This window comes from Mycteria americana, chromosome 7 (assembly GCF_035582795.1).
Source record: "Mycteria americana isolate JAX WOST 10 ecotype Jacksonville Zoo and Gardens chromosome 7, USCA_MyAme_1.0, whole genome shotgun sequence".
Classification (NCBI taxonomy): domain Eukaryota; kingdom Metazoa; phylum Chordata; class Aves; order Ciconiiformes; family Ciconiidae; genus Mycteria; species Mycteria americana.
The window spans coordinates 49512919-49538764 of NC_134371.1; the positions used below are offsets into that span (position 1 = coordinate 49512919).

The 25846-nt window shown below is 38.7% G+C and overlaps 1 protein-coding gene across 5 annotated transcripts in view; it reads left to right on the forward strand.

The window, feature by feature from the left end:
- DPYD (dihydropyrimidine dehydrogenase) overlaps positions 1 to 25846 on the forward strand; it is a 369002-nt gene that overhangs the window by 238899 nt on the left and 104257 nt on the right. For 4 of the 5 annotated variants that reach the window (XM_075508301.1, XM_075508302.1, XM_075508304.1 and 1 more), the window contains 2 exons: positions 10289 to 10357; positions 12852 to 12935. In XM_075508301.1, the coding sequence (XP_075364416.1) occupies positions 10289 to 10357; positions 12852 to 12935 (153 nt within the window). Of the gene's footprint in view, positions 1 to 3965; positions 4075 to 4674; positions 4763 to 6468; positions 7628 to 10288; positions 10358 to 12851; positions 12936 to 25846 lie in introns of those variants that run through there. The other variant, XM_075508306.1, reaches the window with a different exon arrangement.

The window sequence follows — 25846 nt, forward strand, 5'->3', positions numbered from 1 at the left end:
TGTACAAGCTCGGATAGTGGCAGAAAAAGTAGAACTTGAAGACTGTGTTTGCTTTAGTAGGAGATGGAGGGGGAGAATAAAATCTGAAGGTAGGTAACGATGAAGAAAGATAAACGCATTGGCCGTGCAAGATCACAGGAAGAGACAGTGGAGACAACAATGAACCAGATCTCAAAAGGGAGCAAAGATGATAGCTTGAAAATTGCATGAGAGAACAGAAGGCAAAATATAGAGATAAAAGACAGGTTTGAACAAATACCAGACTGCAGCAGGTTCCTGTGCCTGGGGAAGGCTCGATAGGCTTAATGTCAGAATTGCTAAAGATAGGTGGCTCTCTGCTTGGTGCAAGGGTATGAAGTGATCATGAAGAGAATGAGACGAGAATACTTGTTGATCATGTGTACGTTTGCAGGGAGGGTTCATAGGACACTTCAGGTTGGCAGGAACCTCAGGAGGTGAGGTGAGCTAGTCCAACCTTCTGCTCAAAGTAAATTGGTTGTGAAATCAGACCATTCAGAGACAATTATACGGATTTGGAGAGGATGCCCAAAGAAAGGGAAACTTAAGTGTTCTTCAAAAGAGTGCGTCTGTGTCTCTGTGTCTGGAGTGTCTGGAGGAGGAAGGCAAAGGTATCAGAAAAAAATGAAGATCAATAGATGGAACAGTTATTATTATGTTACTGTGTGCATTGTAGCTTTCTACCATCCTTTCATCCATGCTTTCCAACAGGAAAATAACCCAGAAAAACTTTTTGTAAGTGATCCTCAGTGAAGTTCTGGTGGGGATGAATCTCACTGATCCCGCTCTGGCCATTGAAAAGATCCCGTGTTTCCAGCCCTGTGAACGTTTGCAGATTGTCTCCTTTCATGAGATGAACCTGTCCTATTAATCAGCCAGGTTTTGGAGTGTGAGGAAGCTCTCCTCTTTGTGAAGTCCGATACCTAGACCAGATAGGAGAGAATAGTGTTAAGGGACCAATAGGTCTTCCCCATGCAGTTGGCATGTAAAGCCCTCAGATAGTTTCCTGAAGAAAGGACAAGCCCTATAGCCTGTTCCCGCACACCTTCTTAATGACCATACCCTCACCTATCAGAACGGCCTAACCCAAGAGCTGTTTGTGCAAAACCAGGTAAATTATCAGTGCTTTTCAACATATCACTACGAGGATAATGGTGCACAGAGAGAGAGTGGGTGAGTTGTGGAGGATGCAACCAGGCTGACAAAATCACTTACTCCTCCCAAGCATTGCTTTGGCACCAGCAATGTCACGTGATGAAGTCGATCACAGGGCTCTAAAGTGTAAAAAGGAAGGTTTTTTCTCCCTCCTCTCTGAGCTACATTTTTCTCCTCTACTGGCACCAATACTGCTAGTTTTCTTGAGCCTTCAAATCCAAGGAAGTGAGTTAAAAGAAGCCCTGGGGGTGATGGAACAAGGGAAGAAATAGGATGGACTTCTCAGGGATGCAAAGAGACAGATTTGTCTGGGGGAATCGCTAGCTGACTGAATGCAGGAGTTAGGGAACTCTGACAGAGTTATTCAGTGTGCATTTTGCCTCTTTATTTTCTACTGAATTTGTTTTCTAATAAGTAAAGCAGCTTTGCTGCTAAGTAGTAGGGGAAATACATCTGCATGTACCTAGAAGCAGTCAGGGACCGGAAGGGATCTTAGGGTTCCTTTCAGTCAATGGCTGCTCATTTCCTCCATAGGAGCAGCCTACAGCCCTTGAATATATTTCTCTCCTGTTGGCTTCCCCCCTCAGAGGGGCACCCTGCAGAGAGTTTCTGTGCTATGGTGAGAATAAACAGTAACAATTAGCGAGGTACTCAAAGAACTGTGTTAAAAAGGACTGTGTGTATATCTGGGCAGATAATTCGATGAGAGGAAAATTTCTAAAGGTGGAGGAAAAAACCCACAAATTTGTGTTGCCTTTTGCCAGCTTTGTTTTCCATATGTGGTCTTAAGAATCAATAATGTGTCAGCACCCTGGTGTAAAGCTTTTGCTACAGGTCATAGCATGTGTCTAAAATATCGTAGAATTAGATATATCCTTTTTCTGTTAGCTTCTCCAATATTGTATTGGCCTCCTCTGCTTTCTCTTTATATTAAGTCAGTGTGGAAAGTACAGAAATACAGCAGGGGCATGGCAGATCCGCAAGGGCTTGCAGGTATTGTTTGCAAAGAGTACTGCTGAAAATGAGTATCGGTCTGCACTCTTCTCTTGGATTCAGCCTTTGTTAACTTGCGTCTTCTCCTTTCAGTAATGCTAATTTCCGTTCACCCATGTATTTGTTTTCACTCATTACCAAAGAGACTGAAGGTTGAACTAGGATAGGTTTCCTATGCAAAATAAAATCCCAAAGATTCTATCAAATTTCCAGGGAAGTCTTCAGCCACATGGGTAATTTTCAATGGAATTTGGAGGGTTTACCTGAAGCACTGAAATTTTCAACAGTCTGTCATAAAATGGACATACTTTTTCTAATCACGTAAAATATTTGAGTTTCCCTGAAGTGTTTCATACAAGTGCTATATTTTCTTTCATTAAACATCTGTTTTGGGGAACTCATATTCCATGGTCTCTTTTTCAGTCTTCAGGAATTACCATGTCTTAATTAAAGAGTGCCCTGAAGTACGGGAGGTACAGGTGCATCAGAAGGTCTCTTTTTTTTCTGTCCATTCATTTTGCTTTCAGTTGTATTCTAAGTTGGTAGGACTCTCATGAAATATTTTAATGGAAAGTTAGCTTTCCATTTACCCACGCTTTCCATGTGCATGATCTGTGCCTACACATTTATGTCTGCAAGCAGGGCCAAGGGCACGGTAGCTCAACTCCTGCCCTGATAGCGGCTGATACGATGCCGAGTCTCATGTGGCAGAGGAGCAGGTACAACACCAAGCTGTTCCCGTGTTTTCCTACGGGTGCAGCCAGTCCTAAAGAGCAGTCTGTTTAGCTTCGTGTACCCATCAAAGACACAGCATTCTGTTATTTTACAAAGAAATGGGTTTGTTCATACCCTTAGTTTTTATTTGTCTGAGGACGTTAGATCCTAACAACTCTAGGCCCTAATTTGAAGCTATAGCCCAGTGTACTCACTGACATCCATCAAATAATCTCATTAAATAGATGGAATCTCATTGATAGAAGTAGAGTCATCATACGAAAATAACTGCCTTTGAAAATAAGCATCTCTGTTTAGCCTGAAAAGAGAATCTTTGTTGTTTCCTGTTCGTGCTGATTTTGTGTGTGTGGTAGGGTGAGCAAATGCTAATATTTTCAAACTCCTATCATCAGCTTCTCTAGACTTATTTATGTGCTGATGATGTTTGGCCTGTTTTTGTGTCGATCTGTTGTATCTCACTTTCACTTCACTTTGAAAAACAAACTGGAGATCTCAATATAAAGTAATAAGGTAAAGATGGGGCTTTATTCAGAAGGCTTGCTACACAAAGACAGCAAAATAATAAACATTCTAATATCCTCTACTTGTCTTATTTTCATTTACTCAAATTATCTTAAACGTATTTTAATACAAGTTAAGAAGGAAAACAATGGATGGCTAGAGATTGTTAAACTCTCCACTCCCTGAAAAAAGGGGAGAGGAGAGAAGCAGAATTATAGGTCAGCAATGTCAAGACATTCTGCATTACTTGTCTTTATCATCATGCAGAATCTTTTTATTAAGGCAGAATAGAAAGAATAGATTTATGGACTGAAGGTACAATGTTTAATATGTCCATATCCATCTAGATTGACAGTTCCTACCGACATGAATTTCCCAGGAGAGACAGTGTTACTGGTGTCAGTGGATGGCATCATTTACTTCAATGTTCCATTATTAAATTGATAACAAGATAATTCCTCTGCTTCTCAGAGACATGACAGGGTTTACAATTGTTAACTTTCTTATTGCATAGGATTTGATGTTCTAGGTAGTTTTTAATAAGAAGCTTATTTTTATTTCAGTTCTGCAACAAATCAAAAATTACAACAAGAAGGTACAGAAAAAGAGAAACCTGGTTGGGTCTACAAGGCATCAAAATCAGGCTGGTTTCTAGAGGGTTATTTTTACACAGTAAGTCTTTGTGCTCCCATTGTTTTTCAGTACTGCATGTTTAAGCATGTTTGTGCAATACAGAACATTTGCTGCAGTCATACTCTTGTCTTGTGAGATGGGTGTTAGAAATGTTCTCCGGACGGATGATTTTGAGGATGATCATTTCCAAATGGCCGCTGGCTGATGAAAAGCAGAGGACTGCCACAAGTGGCACTGAGTCTCAGTAAGCCTCCAAGAATCTTTCTGCTGGCAAGACGTGACATAGCTGTGACTTGTCCTGAACCTGACATTGTGCAAGACGCAGGGTTACAGAGGCAGGCTAGTGGTGCACATCTCAATAAGGTGGAAAATCTGTACCAACCCAAAAAGTCCTGTGGTGCTGCTGTTTATTCCTTTGCTACTCACTCTTTGCTACTGAGACTGCATCTAAGAGCTATTGGGTAGAGCGGAATCTGGCCTACAGTCCCTATGTTTCATTTTTTCATGTGTGAAAAAACTATGAGAAGTCTATATGAAGCATGTGTGTTTTTCAGTTAGATATTCATAAGATTGTTTATCGTGTCATTGAAATAGCTAAGGAGTGCTCAGTAAACTGTTCTTTATTAACTTTTCACCAAGCACCTGATGGACCACATGCTCTTGTAGCTACACGTGTGCAGGACCTTCAGGAAATGCTCCGGGTTTGTCAGCTTGTTACGGCGTGCAGGTGAGAGATGGCGTGGGTCAGAACTGAGTCCATGTACCCCTCATTCAGACAGACGGGGGGATTTTAACGCTGTGAAAGAATGGTTCAGCTGCCAAGAAGTTCTCCTGTCCTAATGTGCTTGTGTAGATGTAGGTGTCTTTTCCAATGGTGAGTGATGAACTAAGTATGTTACTTTTGCCATTGTTTTAGAAAGACTGTATCTTCAGTGCTGAGCTTCCTCCTAGTAAAAGCTTCCTGAGGAATTTTGGTTAAAAATATTTGGGTTTGTTCAGACTAAGCAGGTCATGTAGCAAGGCTATACTGTGCTGTTTGGGAAAAAGAAACATGTCTTGACAGGAAGATTGAGGTCTTTCCATCTGACCCAAACACAAATACTTTCTGAAGTTTAGATTGATAAAGAATAATTTTGTGGGTATTTGAAATCTGTTTTTTAATGTAGTCTTCAATCTCGGCCCTCCCTCTATCTGCAGCAATTATGCTGTTCCATATCTCTGCTTCCTAAACAGGTAGCTGTTACAAAAACAGTCCTTCAGCCTTCTTGAAAGCTTCTCTTGATTTTACAGCTTTCAGGGGAACGCTCTCTTAAAGATGATGTTAAGGATCTCTTTCTATTTCTGCAAGGGCTGTGCACATAAAAAATGAAATCCTGGGGATTTTTGCAAGTGTTTGAGAAAGCAGAAGGGGTGCAGGTTGAGGCCAGCAGCAGTGTCTAAACGGACCATCTATTGGACACTTGGTACAGAACTGTCCTCAAGCCTGGTGCAGCAATGAGAAGGGACAGGCAGGGAAGAGAAAGCAGAAAATATACGGGTGGGTGAATTTCCTGAAGTGCAAGGAGATTACGCACAGACCTGGAAGAATACGTTAGGAACAGATATGGGCTATGGCCTGTGTCAGATGACCAAAATAAATATGGTTATTACAGGCATAAGGGTAGAGGATTGTGTGATTCCATTGTGTCTGTTGGGAAGTTTTCTTAAATTTGCAGGAATTGACAGTGTTCACATTTAAGTCCAGCCCTCTGAGATTTTTTCAGACCCTTTGAGTGTACTGAAACTCCCTTATTCCCTGCAGAGCCGTACAGGACAAATGGTAATTGTCTACCTAGAGTTTTACTGCTGTCTGGCTTTAAATAGATGTTCTCAGGATTGTCTGACCCAAAGTAGGCCCAGTTATTTTTTTTCTCCTTCCTTTTGTTTTGCAACCTCTTGCAGTGAAGTCCATGTGTTAGGGAAGAAAGATCACTTGAAAACATACACAGTGGTGAACCTCATCCTTTTTATTTCTTTTAATGCTATTGCATTCATGAGACATCCACATAGAGGTAATGGAAGAGAGAAAAAAAAACATTCACAAGGGAAATAGATTCTAGTTTAAGCTTCCAGGGGATTATTATAAACAGGGAGAAAAAATATTTTAAGGATTACGAGGAGTACCTTGTCAGTGTCCTTTTAAGTAGAACAACTACTAATGCATTAGTTACAGAATTGTGTGAAATGTAGCTTTTTACTAGGTGCTTTAGCTACAGTATATTCATCTTATAATCACATCCTAAATGGTATATTATATACCCTCCCTTTTCCATCTCCCCTTCCTTCAACAAAAAAAAAGTTTTATTGTAGACCTTCTTCTTCCATGAACGATCAAGAAAATCCTGTACACGGAACAGTGTCTGATGTTACAAACATGCATTTGTCTCTTTATAGGCATTTGGAGAAATTGTCTGTCACCTTGTGTAATGTCAGGGCGTAAAGACCTTGTCTAGTGACATCTGTCACAGCGATCCTCGGGGACGGAGTGGTGTCTGCAGGGCCGCTGCGCTCCTTGACGCAGGGCAGAGTAGGCAGGATCTCTCAACAACAGGCAAAATAGCAGTTTGGATGAAGAAGAAGAGGGAACAGCATATGCCGGCTATGCTTCTGATCTGGAATAAGGAATGGGCCAGGGATCCCACTGTGCTTCCATCATGCACGGTTTCACAGGCAGCCCTCACTCAAGCTATGACAAAGCTGCAATTTAGTCAACCTTCATTTACCACTTACCACACTTTAGCAGCAGCTTTATTGTAAGATCTGTCAGTGGTCTACTTTTGTAAGCGGGGCAAGCGCGGTGCAGCCCCACACTTGTGTTTCAAACAACTGTGATTAAGCTCACGTCAGGTTGCCACTGCAAATTTCAGGCGTCAAGAGGAAGGATGTGCTCTCCGGGGATGCTCCTGGGCTGGGCCATGCGCTGGACTTTTATGAGATACCAGCTGTTTAGGACTCTTAAAGTTGCAGGGGTGGTAACGTGGTACGTGGTATTATAGGCACCAAAGATATAAAAGAAAAAAATTAAATTAGTGAGAAGAGGCTGAGAAGCTGAAATGTGATACAATTTCTGTTTACTACTTTCCAATAAAAACTCTGATTCTTATCACTTGTTACTGCTACTTGTCTCTTGCTATTCTCCTTCTAGGTAATAGGAGATAGTATTCTGTGTTTTCTTTATAAATTCCTCTGTGTGATCTTAGGAGTAGATTCAAACCTCAAACATCACAGATAGTGCCCCTAAATGTCCGCATACAATAATTATTAATTTTTTGTCATGGGTACCGATTCCAAATGAAAAGACTGTAGAGGCATTTTGGGGAAGAATAGTCACTTGAGAAAGGACAGTTTTGTTAACATGGAGTGCTGGAAGATCTGTTTCCACCTAGGAATTAAGTTTAATTTCAAGTTATAAGAGAACACTGGGGAAAAAAGGAGAATAAAATCCCCACTATTTTAAAATTTTCATTATTCCCTCTGAGATCATGGTTTTCATGTGAACGGTCACGGCAGAAATGAAATTTTTGCTTTCAGTTATTTTTGTTATTGTAAACCACTGCTTCTGTCAAAAGTATGTACTTTAAATGTGAATGCTAAAACTAATCAATATTAAATAAACATGTTGTCTTAATTAACAGCTCTTTGAAACATCACAGATCTTGTTCCTCCTCTTTTGTACACTCCCAGCAGAATTTTCAAATTTCATTAATAACACTTGACGTAACCTAACTCAGCTACTTGTGAATATAGTCAGCCGCCCTTGTTGTCTTACAACTTTCCCTGCTGAAAAATTTGGTTTGTTTTAAAGCTGAATTGTGTAGATTTCTGATATACTTTGGATTGTGACTGCAACTGTGAAAATCCTTATCATGTTGTCAGTGTCTGAGTTGGTTTTTTTTTTTTGCTTTAGTTAGTTTATAAAAAGTGTGAATTTGACAAGATATGGTTTCTAGCTAACTTCCAGTTAGTGCATATTTTAACTAGTTTCTTACTCTAAATTTTTCTCATATATACTTTCTTAAACTGATATTCCACAATTTCTGTTTTTAAAAATATTAGAGTCTTTTTAAAGATAATTATATTTATTTTGGAGTACTCAAATTATCTTGAATATTCAAGATAGAGCAATATAGAGCATATTTTGCAATATAAAGCATATATATAGAATATTCAATATAGAGCAAATTTTGTTTCATAAACATTTGACCTATAGAGCTGTATAAGGTTTTGCACAACAGAAGAAAGTATGGTATAGGAGGGAGAGCTTTTTCCTCTGTCAAGAGGGGAATAAAAGCATGGCCAGCAATGACTGTGTGCATTTAATGAAAAGCCTGGTCTTATGTTTATGCCAGAGGTGCACACAAATGGGCATCTGCAGGCAAGGCAGGCAGTTCATCAAATGCTTTCCTTCTCAAAAGACGCCCATCTTGCAAACATCAGCCAGAAGGGTGGATGGGTAGGTAGTCTGCAGGTAGGTGGGTGGTAGATTGATAGGCAGAGATTCATCAGAGCAAAACAGTGGAAATGATGATGATGGTAAGTGGTATTGGCCTTTTAAATGAATAGCTTGTAACCTTACCATATCTAATTTTCTCCATATCTGCCTTCCTTTTTAAAGTATATTTCCTTCCCTTCTGAAGATACTAAATATCTCATCCTTCTTATGAAGATAATTTGGGAATTTACAGTTTCCACCAATTGTGTGTATTGGACAATTTTTCTACACCGTGCTTTTCAGTATTTTGCCTTAGATGAATGCGTCATTAACCCTCAGCATTATGGGAAAGTTCAAGAGAAGTGTTATACTGTCTGGGAGTGACAGATTAAGCTCATCCCAGATATTAATGCCGACACTAAAACTTGTTTGGAAAGCAAAAAAGATTAAACCAAATTTCATCCTACCTGTGAGTCAAACTTACATGTGAAATTTCCATACATTTCACATAAGAAAGCCAAATTAACAAGAGTGTGGCCAGATGTTTTTCTGTTCTCCTCTCCTGGTGTTTCCTTTGAACACAGACTGAGCTGGTAGTGTGCTCGTAAGTCCTGTGTTTTGGGTTTTTTTTCTGATTTAACCTTTCAGCTGCTGCAACATAGGTCTCTGTGGCTTTTTTCTTGCAAACCTCATCCTTCTAAGAAGTCCTCCATACCAGAGCTCCTGGGCTGAATTCTCTGCTGATCTCACCACAAATGTATCAACTTCAGCATTTCAGTGTCTGATGATCTTTGATGGGTCCAGAACAAGTGATTTTGTTTTAGTCTGAAATAGAAATTAACATTGGTACTTGAACTGGACATTGACTGGAGAAGTAGTTAACATTTGTTTAACAGTAAATAGCACTGTATGCAACTGGAAAGGTGTGTGTCTAGCTGCCCTCCCAGAATTCTGTTAGAACTTATTTTACCTAAAAACTTGAACCTCAATAAAGATACTAGAGGCAGAAGCAGCTACAGGCAGAACCTGGACCTGAAAGGTGCTCAGTGCAGTGAGGAGGAAAGGAAATACACAGAAACAGCTCTTGGGGAAACAGAGTAGGAAATAAAATGTGTATCGTGGGAAAACAAAAGCTGGAATTTCCCTGTGCCACTCTCCCAGTCCTCCCAGATTTTCCCCACATCCTACAAGTCTCCTCCCAGGTGCCTCAACACAAAACGTTCCCGGCTGCCCGTGACTGTCCTTAACTTGCATAGTATGAGATTGCAGGGTGCTGGTTTTGCTGTAACCTCGCTTCCTGAAGTCAGCTGGAATATTGTGTTTGTACGCTGCCACATTAGACTGTAAACTCTTGCCCTTATGTCTTACCTACCTCTGAAGAGCCCCGAGTACTTCTGGCATTGCCTACATAGTAAATAACTTAATTCCTCTGGCCTCAGAAACACGTATGTTTGACAGTGTTCCTGGTGGGCTCTGTGTCTAGGACAGCCTTTGTTCTCGCTTTATCGCATGACGAAGAGAATGCAAAGTCCTGTACGTGTTTGACTAGACCTGCTGGTTTTCCTTAATGACTTAAAAAATAGGGATAAAATAAATGACTTCATCTACTATGTCTCATCCCCAGTGAAATACACAGCTCTATTTCACGATACATGCTAGTAGTATACAGCTGGTAGTTCCCATCTGCAGATAGTGGTAGTTACTGTCTGGAGTCACAGCAGAGTACCATATTACAAAATCTGGTGACATGGCTTAAAATGGTTGCATATATATTCTTTTCAGATTCTGATTGCCAGTATCATGTGCAGCTACAGCAGGGAGGACTGGACTGAACTTTCCAAAATGGCTGAGGTAATGGTTTCCTAAATGTGTTTCTGCGTCTTTTTTTATTCTCCTTAAAAACAAGAGCTGCAATAAGGAATTTCTTGAAAGGAACAGATTCAAAGTGAAAAACGAGAATTTAAAGCATGTCCATTATAATTTGTTTATTCTGTGTTTTCATTATAATGATGGAAATGTAAATTTAAAGGAAATCTGTTCCATAAAAATGGTCCCTTGGATTTTTAAGCAGTACCTGGAAAGCCTTTAGTCTTTGAATCTAGATACTTTTTATTTGCATTTTAAGCAAACTGTATATTATGACGGATGCCCTGATAAAATTTAATTCTACCTTTGAGAGCCTAACTTGATCTTACCTTGCCTACAGGCACACTAGTTTGACAGCACCAGAAGAAATTTTGAATATAAAACTCTTGAATATTTAAAGTATAAAAGGCTCATTTAATGCTATTCTAGTTTTAATACAGACTTTCAAAAATGATAGCAGAGAAAGCCAGCGTATACAATAGCAGTCAGCAGGTTTCCTATAATATAAATCCAATCTTACACAAATGCAAACAGACTATGCACCTGAAATTTCGATTCAATTTGAAGAAAAAAACCTACTTAAAAACATGTACCTGTGTCCACAGGGAATAGTATAAGAAATACTTGATTAATACTGCAATAATTTCATTCAGAAAGGTGTCTATATCTGAATGCAATACAGAGTTGGGTTTTTTTTAAATAAAACTGTTTTTTTCCACATAAAGTATCTAGAGGAAATAAAAAACCATAGTTTCACATCAGTAAAGGAAGGTTTTAACAAATTTAAGCAAAGAAAAAAAATTAGCTTGTCATTATTCCTAGCATTAAATCAGATTTAAATGTTTTATAAGTTTGGGGGGGGGGTTATATGTTTGTAGATATGGGTGTGGATATTTTGAATTTGTGTTTTCATATGGCTGAACGTGTATGTTTGGACATCGTTTCTTCTTTCTTCACAGTGTCCTAATCCCTCCTATGGTGATGTGGGAAGACACTTCTCTGTTTTCTTTGGGCATTTTAAACCTATGAGGAAAAAAATCACTTTGGGGACTTAGGGAAGTGAAATTAAACATTATCAGTAATTGGCTTGGTGATCTTCAACACTAGTCCATTTTATACCTGTATTTACCTAATTGACCATGAAATCTTTTGTGGAATCCGTGCTTGACAGGAGCAGTACAGCTTTTAAACTGACTAAGATGAATGGCTTTATTGTGCCATTTGCTGCTCCTTTTTAATCCAGTGGTACTGCTATCCGCTTTAAGACAGATATTTCCAATCTGTGTTTGTATTTATGTTACCCCTTTAGAAAAAAGTAGTTATTTAAATGCACTCAATAACGCGTAACGTATGTGATACAACTTTCTTCTGCAAAACAGTTGTTAGTCTCCGCCCTATGGAGAGCAGCACACTTGTTTGGGGTGCTCCAGAGTCCACAGCTGAAGAGCAGTGATATTTAATCGCACGCATAGGATCCTACCTAGAAGGTAATAGATGTGGCTTTCCAAAGAGCAGAAGCCCCAGAAGGTACCTCAGTGCCTCTCGGCAGGAGGACGACCTATTCATACAAAAGGTCAGCTTGTCACGGAGGCCGACAGCACCAGCCTCAGCGCGGCACGGCCGGGCTTGCAGAGCTGGCCAGGACGTGGAGGATTCCTGAAAGTGATGGATGGCTTCTTCCCTGCTCACGCGCTCGGAGAGCTGCTGAACCATGGCCACACAGCAGGCAGTTACTGCAGTTCAATAAGCAAAAACAAAATGCAAATGCAAAACAAAATACGAGTTACGGCCACGTGGAAGGCAATGGGAGAGATCCTCATCTCACGCCGGAGCAGTTCAGCAGGGAGGAAGAGGAGCATGTTTGTTCGCTGCCCTCGTACACCTCGGCTGCTTTGCTTTTTCACTTGTAGCTCATAGAAGGTGCTGAAGAGAAATTAGCATGAATAATATGCTTGTATAGACTTTTTTTAATAATCTCTTGTTTGACTTCAGAAACAAAAATATTTAATGACAAAAGCTATCACATAGTACAGGCACCTGCAGAAAATTTAGAGACTAAATTCATTAACGCAGAAAGGAGAAATTTACTACTGAATCACAGTTCTTCAGAGCAAAGAAGCACCTGGGTAACACTGACTACCGAACCTCGCTCTCAGTGCTGCCCTAAGGCCCTGTAATTACATTTCATTTTTTAACATTTTCCACAACCAACTCCTTATTGTGCTTGTCTCTTTTGAATTTATTTTTTACTTTAATTTCCTTCGTAATTTTGGAAAGCCACATCAGTTTTTGAAATTTTTCTCTGTAACGATCAACACATTTCTTTTTCAAGCTATCATAACCAGAGCTTTCTCTCTGTTAAAAAAAAAAAATCAAATGTCTCAAGAAATCTATTGAACATGAACAGTAAATGCTACAGGAAAGAGTACATTACTTGAAGTTAATTTTGCAATTTTTTTTGCTTTTGCATGTTTCGTAGGTTGCTGGTGCAGATGCGCTGGAGTTAAATTTATCATGTCCTCATGGTATGGGGGAGAGAGGCATGGGCCTGGCCTGTGGGCAGGTAGGACTGTAACCGCAATCTCTTTCATGTCTCTTCAGCAATCCTGCACTACCACGCTGATAGTTACACCTCGAGGGGAAGACACAAGCAGCAGATTACTAGCTTGAGATTTTTAGGTTGAATGTGTTTAAATATTTAGTGCTGAAAGCAAAAAAAAAGAAGACAGAAGCTGAGAATATACAAAATGCTTAGTTTTGCTGAGAACAAAAATGCATTATGTATTTGACAAGGAACAAGATGAAAACAAATAATTTCAAAACAGCGCTTGGACAGAATTTTTTGGTTTCCATTTCAGTGCCCTGTAGATATCTTTTAGATCACAACCCGGTAACTACTGCATATATCAATAATGATTTTGAAGGACATGAGATATACACACATTTCATTTCACAATTTTTAGCATATGAACCTAACTGTATTTTAGAATCATGGAGTAGGGCATACATTCTGGTAGTGCCACCTACAGCTGACGTCGTCTTTTATAAGAGCCTGTGTTCTGTAACCTATAGATTTGATGGTTTATACAAGTTAGGTTGGAAATATCTGTGCCTGATGTCTCTGCCATGTAGAAATCTGATGCAGAGCTTATCAATACATCCTGTGACTTCAGTCAGGAGAATGTGTGTTGTTTTGCCCATGAAAATAAAATAGACATGCACAAAAGCCAATTCTCATACTAATATCCTTCTGAAGGTTTCAGATTTTTGCATGTTTTGGTCATGGTTTGAAGTTTGTTTTAGCTCTGAAACATGCCCAAATGTGGTCAGCTTGGAAGTCTCTGAAAAATCTTGGTTCACAGTCTAACAGGAGAGATTTTCTAGAGTTTCACCATCAAAGTTTCAGAAGTCTGAAGCCTGCTTGATTTCCCATTGTGGTGGGTTGACCCTGGCTGGAGGCCAGGTGCCCACCAAAGCCGCTCTATCACTGCCCTCCTCAGCTGGACAGGGGAGAGAAAATACAGTTCACTGTATTTTCATGGGTCGAGGGTCTCGCTTGTCTACATTTCATGTAGGCTCATGGGTCGAGATAAGGACAGGGAGAGATCACTCGCCAATTACTGTCACGGGCAAAACAGACTCGACTCGGGGAAATTAGTTTGACTTATTACCAATGAGAAATAAAACCAAATCTTAAAAACACCGTCCCCTCACCCCTCCCTTCTTCCAGGGCTTAACTTCACTCCCGAGTTCTCTACCTCCTCCCTGCCAGCGGCACAGGGGACGGGGAATGGGGGCTGCGGTCAGTTCATCACACGTTGTCTCTGCCGCTCCTTCCTCCTCGGGGAGAGGACTCCCCACACTCTTCCCCTGCTCCAGCGTGGGGTCCCTCCCACGGGAGACAGTCCTCCACGAACTTCTCCAACGTGAATCCTCCCCATGGGCTACACCCATCTTACTACGTTTTGGGGAGAGGGGAAGAAGAAGAGGAGGGAGATGCAGAGTGGGAGTCATGATTACATGCCCTAAAATCGACACATACTATTCAGTTGATCCCCTTGGAGAGGGCTAGTAGACATCTTAATTCATCCTCACTTCCTCAGTTAAACACGAAACTTTTAAGAACAGAGGAACAGAGGTGTGGTTGGATAACTAAACCATTAACTTTCTAAAACTTTTAGTGGGGAGGCAATAGGAGCTGTAATCATTTCAATGCAGGTGAAGCTTTATCAGAGCAATGCTGTCAGGCCCAGTGCATGGGACTTTTCATTATTTTCTGTGAACAAAATTATGTCAATCTGTTCCATGCTATAGATTATTATTTTTAATGAAAGTAATCTGGATGCTTTTCATGGCCAGTGGTCATTTACTGAAGTTATGATTAAAAATGGGAGCAGAGAAAATTATAAAAACCCTCCAGGACCACACTGGCAAAATGGTAACAGTTGTTATTAATTTTTTTCCCCAAATTGCATTCAACAACAAAGAGCTATAGTAGCCATTTTTTTAAGCTTATGAAGCAATTCCCACCCTTCACTCTGCACAGCGTAACACAATACTTTGGGTTGTCCCCACCTGAGATGGCAGTACACCATAGAAGGGTGCGGTTTGGTCAGGGAGAGCCCTGAAGGTTTCACGTAGAAGCTGAAGCAGGCTCTTTTCAAGCATGCTTTTTTTTTTTCCTTTTTTTTTTTTTTTTTTTTAGGCATATGTTATTTCCAGCTTTCACTGGTTGGAATAATATATGCATGTGAAGTTGCTTAGATGTGTAGTCAGTAGGGAGCTGTCTGGCTACATGAGTTTTTACATATCTTTCAGCTATTGTAAAATCAGAGAACCAAATGCAAAATCTGAGCACTCAGGGCTATCGTGTGGATTTGTGACTCTCCTTGGAGGAGATCAGATCCATAAAGCAAGAAGAAGATTACATTATATATACATATATGTTTGTATAATAATAAAATTTCTCTCTTCCCCATACAATATGGATATCCTTTTGAATGTTTAATATATACGACTCTCGTTTAAATATATTCTTGTGTTTTCTTAACTGTCTCGCCAAAATGAGAGCTCAGAAAAGAATCTGCTTCTTCAGACAAATAAATGAATAAAACGAGCCATCTTTAGAGGGCCAGATCCTAAGGTTCTTCCTCAGAGTTGGCTAAAATTAAATTATAGTGGCTTTAAATGAAATTTATCGAAGCAAAGGGTGAGGATAAACTGGATAAAATAACGACACGTGCAAGGAAATTTATCAGTAGCCCTTCAGGGGGTTTCCACATGTGGCAGCCCCTGGAGTCCCCATCATAAGACAGGAAAGTGCTAGTAAGTATTTTGGCTCTACTCCTAATTTTTTTTTTTTTTTTTCCCCCAGAGCTGAAGTCAAATAGCTCATACATAGGTGGTGTGGGGAAGAGAGGGCTCAGATGTGCTCTGGAAAAAAACCTCCACTTGATATCTAGAAGTCAGGGTATGAGGCTTTGAGAGACAGAGCAGCTTTCCTAGTTTCTTAAATCTTTTTGATAACATAATCCACGTCTTCATAGGAAAATTTTTTAGGGATTAGGTCCATTTTTGTGCCTAAGCACATTAAATCCTCAGGAAACTACAGAAATTGCTGAGATGAAAAATAATGGCTGAAAAACGTGTATGTGTATTTTTACTATTTATAATGTCTAAAATGTTCTGCCTTTTTTGTTGTTGTTGTTTTAAAAAAAGGGAAAGGAAAGGTTAATTACACTGTCTACTTTTTCTCCTCATTTCAATTCCTATGGTGTGCCTAAGGGTAAGTGTAGAAATCTGGGAACATCAGATTTGTTTTTTCTCTATCCTATTTTGTTATCTACTCTCAAACACTTCCACTGTTTTATACGCACTGGAAATTTTTAAAATTCCAGATATATCCAAATTATATGTATAAAGAATTGGTAGTAAGAATGGCTGTTTGTTTTATACTGAATTACAGTTCTTAGTTTTTATTTGATTTTAATTCTAAGTCATTAGTGCAGACACTCTGGCGCCCGAACAGCATAGCTAGCCAGAGGGTAATATTAAGAGGCATCTGTATTGCTGCCAATAAGTTACTTAAAGCTGGTTCTGTATAAAATGTCAATTATATTTACTAATGCTGATTAATGATAATAAAGTTAAGGTTTGTATTCTTTCATAACAATTGCAACTGTATAAAAGTTGGGTATCATTAAAAATCGTAATAGAGTTTCCATCATTAGGTTTAACAGCACTAATGCACAGATTTTCTTTGAATCAGATAACATAAGTGTACAAAACATTTAATAATAAACATAAAGACGTGGTGAACAGCAGATTATTAAAAAATTACAATAGCGCTTTCCCACTATAGTTCATTACTGTAGTAATTATAGCATAAAATTATGAAAATAATAACTCATTCAAACATCTGAGATGGTAGCACTCACATTTCCGTGTCTAACTTGTGGTGTTGTATTTGTGATGCACTTTTTTTCTCTTCACTGGAAACCATGCAAAGATGTCTTAATTTTTTTTTACTTATCCTTCTAAAAAGTGGCATTAAATATTTGGAACCATTACTATGATGTGAAATCAACAAAATTAAGTGTTTAGCTTTTTGGTTTTGGTCCCAAAGTCAACAAGTCTCTCCAGCTGCTCTGGTAAGAATGAATAAATAGTTGAATTGAGTCGATAATCTGGGTTTTATTTTGCATTCCGGCTAAGTTTTTTGTGTCATTCTTTGTTGTTCAGATGAAACCCCAGGACTAGTAAGTGTAATGTGCATATACCTAGAATCATTAGAATAAGACCAACAAGGACGAGTGATATCCAAAGCCTTCAAAAATATCAGTGAGTCTCCTTGGCCTAATGGGAAGTGAAAAACAACGGAGGGAAGAAAAGAGCAGCCTACAGCTGCCTGAAAGGTCGTAGCAAAGATGCTGGAAGAATAGCTACAAAGAGGGAAAGATGATTCTCTGTAGTGTCAGATGATACAGCAAGGGGCAACGGCCACGAGTTGCAGGCTGAACGTTTCAGGTGGGGCATCAGGAAAAAAATTCATGGAGAAGGTGATGCAGTACAGGAACATGTTGTTCTAGTAGGGCTGCGTACTCTCTGTCTCTGGAGTTTTCAGGGCTTAGGCAGGCAAAGCCATGGCCAACCTCAACTGGTGTTGCCGCTAGTCCCACTCAGAGCAGGAGCCTGGACTAGCTGCCCTCCAGAAGTCCATGCAGACAAACATTTCTGTGATTCTGTGGATTCACCCTGCTCAATTCCTATCCAAAGGTACTGTACTGTTTATACCAGAGAAAGGAAATGAGTAGTGGATAAAAGGAAGCACAAGGACTCACCTGTTCACTTGGGGTGAGATGATCAGATCAGTATGACAGGGAGATCTCAAGTCAAAAGCAACACATTAGTTAAATTTCCAAAGAACAGAGGATGCTTCTATACTTTTTATAAAAACAAATCTTATATTCAAAGATCTCAGCCTAAGTGCAAGAACAGAGATTCTTTATGCTATAAGCAAATATTTTAAAAGTTAATAACATCCTGGCTTATAAATATTTCTCATTAATTAGTCATACCTTCTAACCTTCAAAATATAAAAAAATCTTTGCCTATCTCAGCATTTAAGCTATAGGTTTGGGGGATTGTTTGCTTTTTTTAGTTTATATTGAAGGAGGCATGTATATGTCTCTTGTGAGCACTGAAATCCAGATCCTGGTGGTTTAACTATTCAGATCATATGTAAAATGAACTTGCTTTGTGGTTCTTTTCTTACCTTTATTTTCATTTTACTTAAACTGTACTTATTACAGCCTCTGCTGCTGGCTGTGTTCATGTTTATTGCCTGCAATTAGGAGGCAAGTTTCATAAAAGCCCACATTGCCTCATTCAGAAGAAGACAAATCTGTTAAAAAGCTGAAAAACCCCAAACCCCTGGTTACTCTGCAAAGATGAGAACTGGCTGCATGGCACAATTAGATTTGCTCTGCTGTACCTTGGAAATAGGAAAGATGAGGCTGCTTTTTAATTGAAGTGCACAGCATAGCATGCTAATTCGCTGTTGCTGTGCCAGCAAGGAGCTTGAAGTATTTTAAATAAATGATGCCCCAAACAGAATTTGATTATATCTGTGTTCATGTGGCATTCTACTATCACCCTACAATAATCTGCTGGTTAAGTATAATTCATTGAGTCCTGCAGGCAGTATTAGTTCTCTCTCTTCTCTTTTCTATCAGTTACTGCAACAAATTAATGCAAAGTACAGCAGGGTGCTATAGCAGCATTGGGAACATTGCCACCCAAAATCCAGTATAAAAGTGAGGTTTGTGTTGGTGTTTTTGGTGGAGTTTCAGGATTTATATGTCATCTTGTTCTCTTGCATTGGCCACTTTCATCCATTTTGGCTGGGATCTTAAGAAGGTAAGTCTTAGCTGATCTCCCTGTCTTTATGTCTGTCAGTGCCCTCTGTTGCTTTGGGGCATGTTTCAACCAAATGACTTGCTTCAGTCATGTTTCTCAGAGTTGCAACTATTTCAAAGATACTGAGTTTCTGTAAGTTTCATAAAACTAGGCAGCGGGGTAGGGGGGAGAAATTCTCTGCCGCCCAAGCTGACGGATATGAACAGGAGCCTTAATAGTCCAGCTGAGGGAAAAGCTCAGGCAGACGCAGGAAGTTCAGGCACAAGGCGCAGACTCCTCAGAAAGAAGGATTCCTTGGTTGAGGCGGTGATGGTGTTACTCTGCGTGCGCAGAGATGTGCTGCGCTGGGTGTCGTTTTGCTGGGAGGGTATTTGGGAAGTGCAGGGAGAAGGGATGCTGCTGATTGCCTCCTCCAACTCCTGCAAACGTAGATCTAAGCACACTTTTTCACAGGCCAGGAGATGTGTTTTGTGGGCTCCCTGGCTCCCACACTGAATCATGGCCACGCGTCCTCCTTTATGATAGTTCAGTTTTGTTGTTTTAACCTCTTTGGATGATTTTTTCACTCTCTCCGGTTTCATATGTGTCTCTTCCTGTTCTCTGTCCACTCCCTCCTCCTTTAAAACCCTCCTCGTAAAGTAAACCCTTTGCTGAGTTGCTTTCAAAGTAACAACTGACTCATGAGCTATTTCACTGGAAATCTGAACAGAAAAAGCTTGCTGACTATGTGGTCACTCCTGTACCTTCCTCCAGTACCTTAGGATTCACCTTCCTCCAGTACCTGAGGATTCATTTCCTTTTCTGTTGCCCTCAAAGGATTCAAGTGTGATTCAATGTCATGATTTAAATGGATTTCTTCCACGTCTTTAGTTCCGTATGTCCTTTATGTGCTCATGTATTCTATTTTTTGTAACATGTAAAAGGAGACAATACTTAATAATGAGGTACGACAGTTAATTGGTATTTTGTCTTAAGAATTCGGTTTTTCATACACTCGAGAAGAAATGAATTAAGATGCAAAGTTTAATAAATTCATCATCAGAACACTATTCTGTAATTTTATATTGCAGTTTGACAACATTTAATCCGCTGTTACTGCTTTGAAGGATTTTTAATTGAATTACTCGAAAGACAAAATGGAAAATAAAAAGGGATTATAAATAGGACAGTAATGTTAACAGCACTACCGACGTCCTGAAACTTTTTAATGACATGGTATGGCTGTTAATAAGGTTTTAAATATTGTTTATGTGTGTTGACTTTTTATTTATGTATGGAAAGCATTCTCTACAGAATGGATTTTCTTAGAAAATGTAAAAGTGATTGTTTCCTTGAAATTCATGAAGACATGAAAGCAAGTTGGGGATAACCTTATTTTCAATCTCACTATAATGGAAGCATTTCAGCTGGAATTCACATTATGAATGACAGATGTCACAAAGAAGGTCAGTTTGGCCAAAATATCAGTGACCTGCCACTGTTTAAAAAGGAAACAAAAAGATTTGGGCTGTTTTAATGACACTTCAGTAGCCTAACTACGATGGAATATATAGCGAGTGCTTCCCAGAAAGAAAGTAAACCATGATTTTTTTTAAAACCAAATGGCAACTTGTACTTACTCTTGCAGTTGTATTTTAATGCACTGAGAAGCTTTCAGAAAAGGGAAATGTAGAAAACGCCGGCAAGCATATTTGTGTGGTCTACATGGTTAAATGTTTGGGTTAAATGTCCAGATCTTGTGGACTGCTTTGGCTTTGGATATGTAGTTGCAGCATAAGATATTGCAGTTGTTCATACCAATGATGTATGGTAAACAGGATTAATTGGAAAGGAAATGATCAGCAACAAGTATCGATATGAAAATGTAAGATTATTCATCTTGTTGCACAATAAAAGTTAACTATGCAGTGCACATTAATAGCTTTTTCTTTCTCTCGTTTCAGTTTTATGCCACCATTTGATAAAGTTAATTAACAGTGTGTTAACTAGTCTCTTCACTGCCTACATGAGAATTTTCAGGACTAGGCTCATACTTTTTTCATTTTGCCTCACCTCCTAGTCAAGTTAGTCAGTGTGCTGGGAGGCTTGCTCTTCACAGTAGACCAAATCTGAATACAGGCCCATATGATGATAATTTTAAAACTGAGTGGGAAATCCTTCTCAGAGCATAGGTTTTAAATTCCTTAGTTTGGTGGTTTCAAAGGTTTATGGTTTCCTCAATTATTTGGTGTTTTCTGCCTCATTATTATAGGAAAGGACTGAGAGCTTTCCTACCTGACCACAAGAAAAAGCTGTTTGTAGCTGCAGCACTCACATATTCGAGTTCTATGCTTCCCTTTAAAATATTTCATGTATGACGTAAACCTAATCAAGCCTTTATGCCTTCTAGCAGGTAACCTCTGCATGAACTAAAGAGCTGAAATATTGTTTAATCATGCTGCGTACCACTTTTTTACAGTGATATGAGAAACATTATTTTGGTTGGCTAGAAACAACCAAGATAAAATACTTTGTTCTGTCAAGGGTAAAAACGCATTTTTATTAGTCAACACGTTACATATACCAATGCTGTTGATAAATAAATCTTTCCAGTTAGTATCTCCAAGAAGTTTATAAGATGTAAATGTGTAGTTTCACATTTTTCACTTGGAACGTTTAGGCCCAGTCGGTATCGGAACAAATGATTTGCTAATTTGAACTGGCAATCTGTGCTTCACCCTTTCGGGCCAACTAGTGTTAACCTTTATTCTGACAACAAAAAAGAAAATAATGGTGGTGTCTGACTCCTTTAATGCTGCATTAAAATCAATAGCTGTAAATAATGATTGCTACAGTTTTCACTGACCTATGTCAATGAAACAGAGAGAGAGTTTTTCCTATCATATAACTGTAACAATTAAAAAAAAAAGCCTTGTAGTTAATTTTGAAAGTAGAATGTTTTCTAACAGTGATGTTTCTTCTGGCTGCTTAGATTAACATTTTAAATTTTAAAAAAACAAAACAAAACACAAATTTGGAATAAAGAAAAACGTTATGGTTCGACCACCTATTTAGAGAGAGGACTCAGTTTTCCAAATGAATTCAATTGTTTTTCCTTTAGTGCTGGGGAGAAAACAAAAAGCTTTTATGTGATCTGAAAAAGGGAGTAATTGCAAAGCTGACTAAAGACAGCCACAAAACTTTCAAGTCTCAGATGTGCTTGATCTTGACATCCCTCTTATCATTGCTCTAACTCCCAACACAAATCTATGTTTTGTACTTTTGTGTACCGGTCAATCAAAAATTTCAAGCTCATTTTTGACCTTGTCTTCACGTTGGTTATCTTTTCAGTCATTAGGTGCTACATTATCAAAGAAGGGGTGTAGGATTGCCATGCTGCTAATAAGGTATTCAAAGTGGATCTCCCACACAGCACTTTGATAAATGTATTCTTGAGTTTGGATACTGACCTATGTTAATATTGGCAGCTATTAGATGAGAAATGTTAAAAAGCTTTGGAGTGTTGGGTTTGGGGGTTTTTGTTGTTGTTGTTGGGTGTTTTTTTTAAATGTACTGTTAAGCATCATTCATTTGTGCAGCTCCAGTAGTGTACTACAATCAGGAAATGCTGTAACAACTTAGTGTTCCCATTTTTTGATTTGGAATAGAGAGTGGTGATCAAAGGCTATTTGACTTATGCTTTTAACATCTTTCAAAGGTTCTAATTGTAGAGCTGGAGAAGGGAGAAATAGTGATTGTGATACCAAATGGGAGTAAGAAAGAAGAAGGAGATGGGGATCTGCTAAAATAGAAATTTATTAAGCAATTCTGATTCTGCCAAAACCTTTCATGAGTCTTTTAAGGTTTATTTGGTTAAACACTGTTAAATTTGAAGTTCCATTTTTTTATGTGCACCAATTTTTTTTTTAAGTTTTTCAAAGTAGCCTAACTGTGGGAAGTAGGAACCACAGTAGTGTCATAGTCTCATGTTGGCTTTTCTCAATACCTGCTGTTATCTCTTCCAGTATAGACTGGGTTTCAGAGCTTTGACTCCTCAGTTCAGCCATGACCAAAGCCTGGACCTAATCCAGAGTGAATTGATTTCATCCAGTGACACATTGGTATCACTGGAAAAAAAGGAGAATCTCAGTTAGGCTCCCCCAAGTGGAACTTGAAGGGACTGATCTGAAGAGCAGCTGATCAAATCATGACACCATGCTTGCAGCTTTACTTGAAAGTAATAAAGTCCTAGCATCTAAGAATGGAGCTAGATGGCAGGGGTTTTTTAGTTCTTATTTCCCACAGAACATAATAAAAAAAAGTTGACTCAAGTCACCAGGCTCTTGCTTAGATTTTTACTTTGGCAAAAATATCTATAAATTGGGAGTCATTACTCCTTATAAATAGAAACAAATAAAAAATAAATTAAAATTTAAAAAATATAGTCTTTACATGGCCTCCAAATGGTAATGTTTTTGCCTGAGTGACAAGACTATAACAAAGACTGTAGTCTTTAAAAGCTAATGGGAATTTTCCAAGCTGTACTTCTATATCTTAAGCTGCAGTATTTTGTAAGCAAAAATGTGCTTGTTTCACTAGTAGTACATGCTTAGTTATATAAGCCATATGATATCTCTTCAGTTTAAAAATATTACAGTTTTTGTTCAGATTATAAAGAGAACACTTATTATGTGGAAATAACATAAATGTCTTAATTTACCTAGTAGACTTCTTTTAAAAGATTTTTTTAAAAGAAAGGAACATTTTAGAGTATGTAAGAGAGTAGAAAATAAGTATATCCTTGAATTAAACCAGTAATCAATAGTCACAGTACATATTGTTGCTATGGTACTGTAGTTAAATGATAACTATGTGGATCTTGCTTAATTCTTCTTACATTAATCTCTGATCTTTTAGAAATTCTTCCCCAAAATAAACTCCTACAACCCCACTTCATTTTGAAACCTCTTGTTTCAAAGTGCAAGTTAATTAATGAAAGCTGAAGGCCTAAACTGGAACAAAACATTTTGATCCTTCCAGAACAAAATATGAAATTATCCATTTATGGACGTTTTTGAATTTTTATCCTGAATAGGGTTTTCCTGTACCATTTTATTGAAGAATTTTAATGAGGTTTTGAAGTAATTTTTATTTTGCTAAACGAATGGAAAAGGCTTCCACTCTCTTCAGTACACTTTGGATCTCATGCCAAAAAGCAGTACAGTATTGACTGAAAGAGTCCTGAATTCACATACTGTCATTATCTCTAAAAGTTTATTTTGTGGCATTGGTTTCACATCACATCATATCATAGATTCTAGCCAGAAGGATATAAGCTCTCATCCAGCAGCTACGTTTTTGTGGGGTTGACTAGGCTGACCCAAAGCCTCTGAAGTCATTTAGGCATTTTTTGAAATTTTTCCTAATATATATAGATAGCTTCACGTACAACTGTGAAAACTGTTATTCCTGCCTTAGGTTAAACTGCCTCATTTCTTTCTTTTTGACAGCTGCGGTCAATAGATGTTGACCAAAACCTGTCAAATTTCCTGAGAAATGAGGAAGCATTTTTTACTCCAGATGAGAAGTAGAGAGTTATTCGTCTTCTATCCTGGGAGATCCTTCTCTTAATTTGACAGGCTTTAAACAAATTGTTAGCTTTAATTAAGTTTGGAATGGGACAAATGCACAACCTAAACTGCCCTTTCTAGCATGTGACAACACAGTAAAATTAACCATGAGATTCAGAAATGGTGTCTCTCTTGCTATTGCAATTGACTGTAATTCTATATTTAGGTACTGTGGAAATTTTGGGTAGGTTTAGAGATAGACAGTTTCATGAAGGCAATGTTGGGCATTTCATAGGGGGAGGGAGAAAAGATAGCTGTGGAAGAGATCAATAGTAGTATGAAAAAAAAAAAAGAGGTGAATACTAAAGATGCTAATTTGCAATGCTTTAAGCTGAAATTCCCATACTTTTACTTTTTCTTCACATTTAAAGAAATAGCAAAAGAGCAGCTCTTCACACACAGAGAGAAATTTTAATTTTCTTTTTTTTTTTTTTTTTTTAATTCTGATTTCCTAATGGAGTTCTGGACCCGCGTTTGATCTGGAAAAGAAATATGTGATAGGCACATATAAAAAGCATTTAAACTAACAGTTTATCAGGCTAACAAGTCCTCAGAACATCTGTGGGATCTCTGTAAAAGACGCAGATCCAGACCTACATGTTGAGCCAGTGCAGTGGGTTGAGTAGGTAAGGAATCTATAGAAATGATCATTACTCACTTTCTAAAGCTGCTCCAAATGCATCCTGCCCCTGCCTGCCCACACTGCAGGTCATGGCAGGTAGTGCCACTGTAATGTTCACAAGGAAAGAGTAGCATGGCCTGGAAGAAAGTCTGCCAGTTGCATGGAGGTTATCTGCAGATGGTGAAAGATTCTTTTCTCCATTCTTGTTTTTCAGATGAGGGTGCATTTGAGTCCTCGTGGGCTCTCAGACAGCAATTTGACTGAGGATAGGTTTAACTCTTCCCTTGTAGGCTATTGTTGAATGAAACAGTGAAGCGAGAATAGTACATGAATTAAATTTAAAAGCTGAACCTTGCAAATTCTCACAGTTTTTCTTAGACTACATAATTCCTAAACATGAAAGCACTCCCTCCTTTTCCCATAGCTATCCATACTATTTCGAAAAATGCATCTACTGTGCAGAATGAGGAAGTTAACTGTAGAACATTTTTTCATGTAAAAAATTCCTCCAATGATAATAGATGGAAGGGAGCTACAAGACTTTTTCTGAAGAGCCAGTACAGAAAGAAAATGTGTCACCAGAAGAATGCACTGATGAGGGACTCTTGGTGCCACTTGCCTACTAACCATGTATAAGAAATCCCATGTCAGATTCATGTGTGTTAAATTAATACAAAGACAAAATAAGTCCTCTGTATCTTAGTATCAGTATTTAAAATCGCAAACGTGTTGACAGAATGCATGATTTAGCCGTGAAACTCATTGGCAAGAGACATATATGAGAATAGTTTTGTGGCCATCAAAGACTTGAGGTTTATGAGGAAG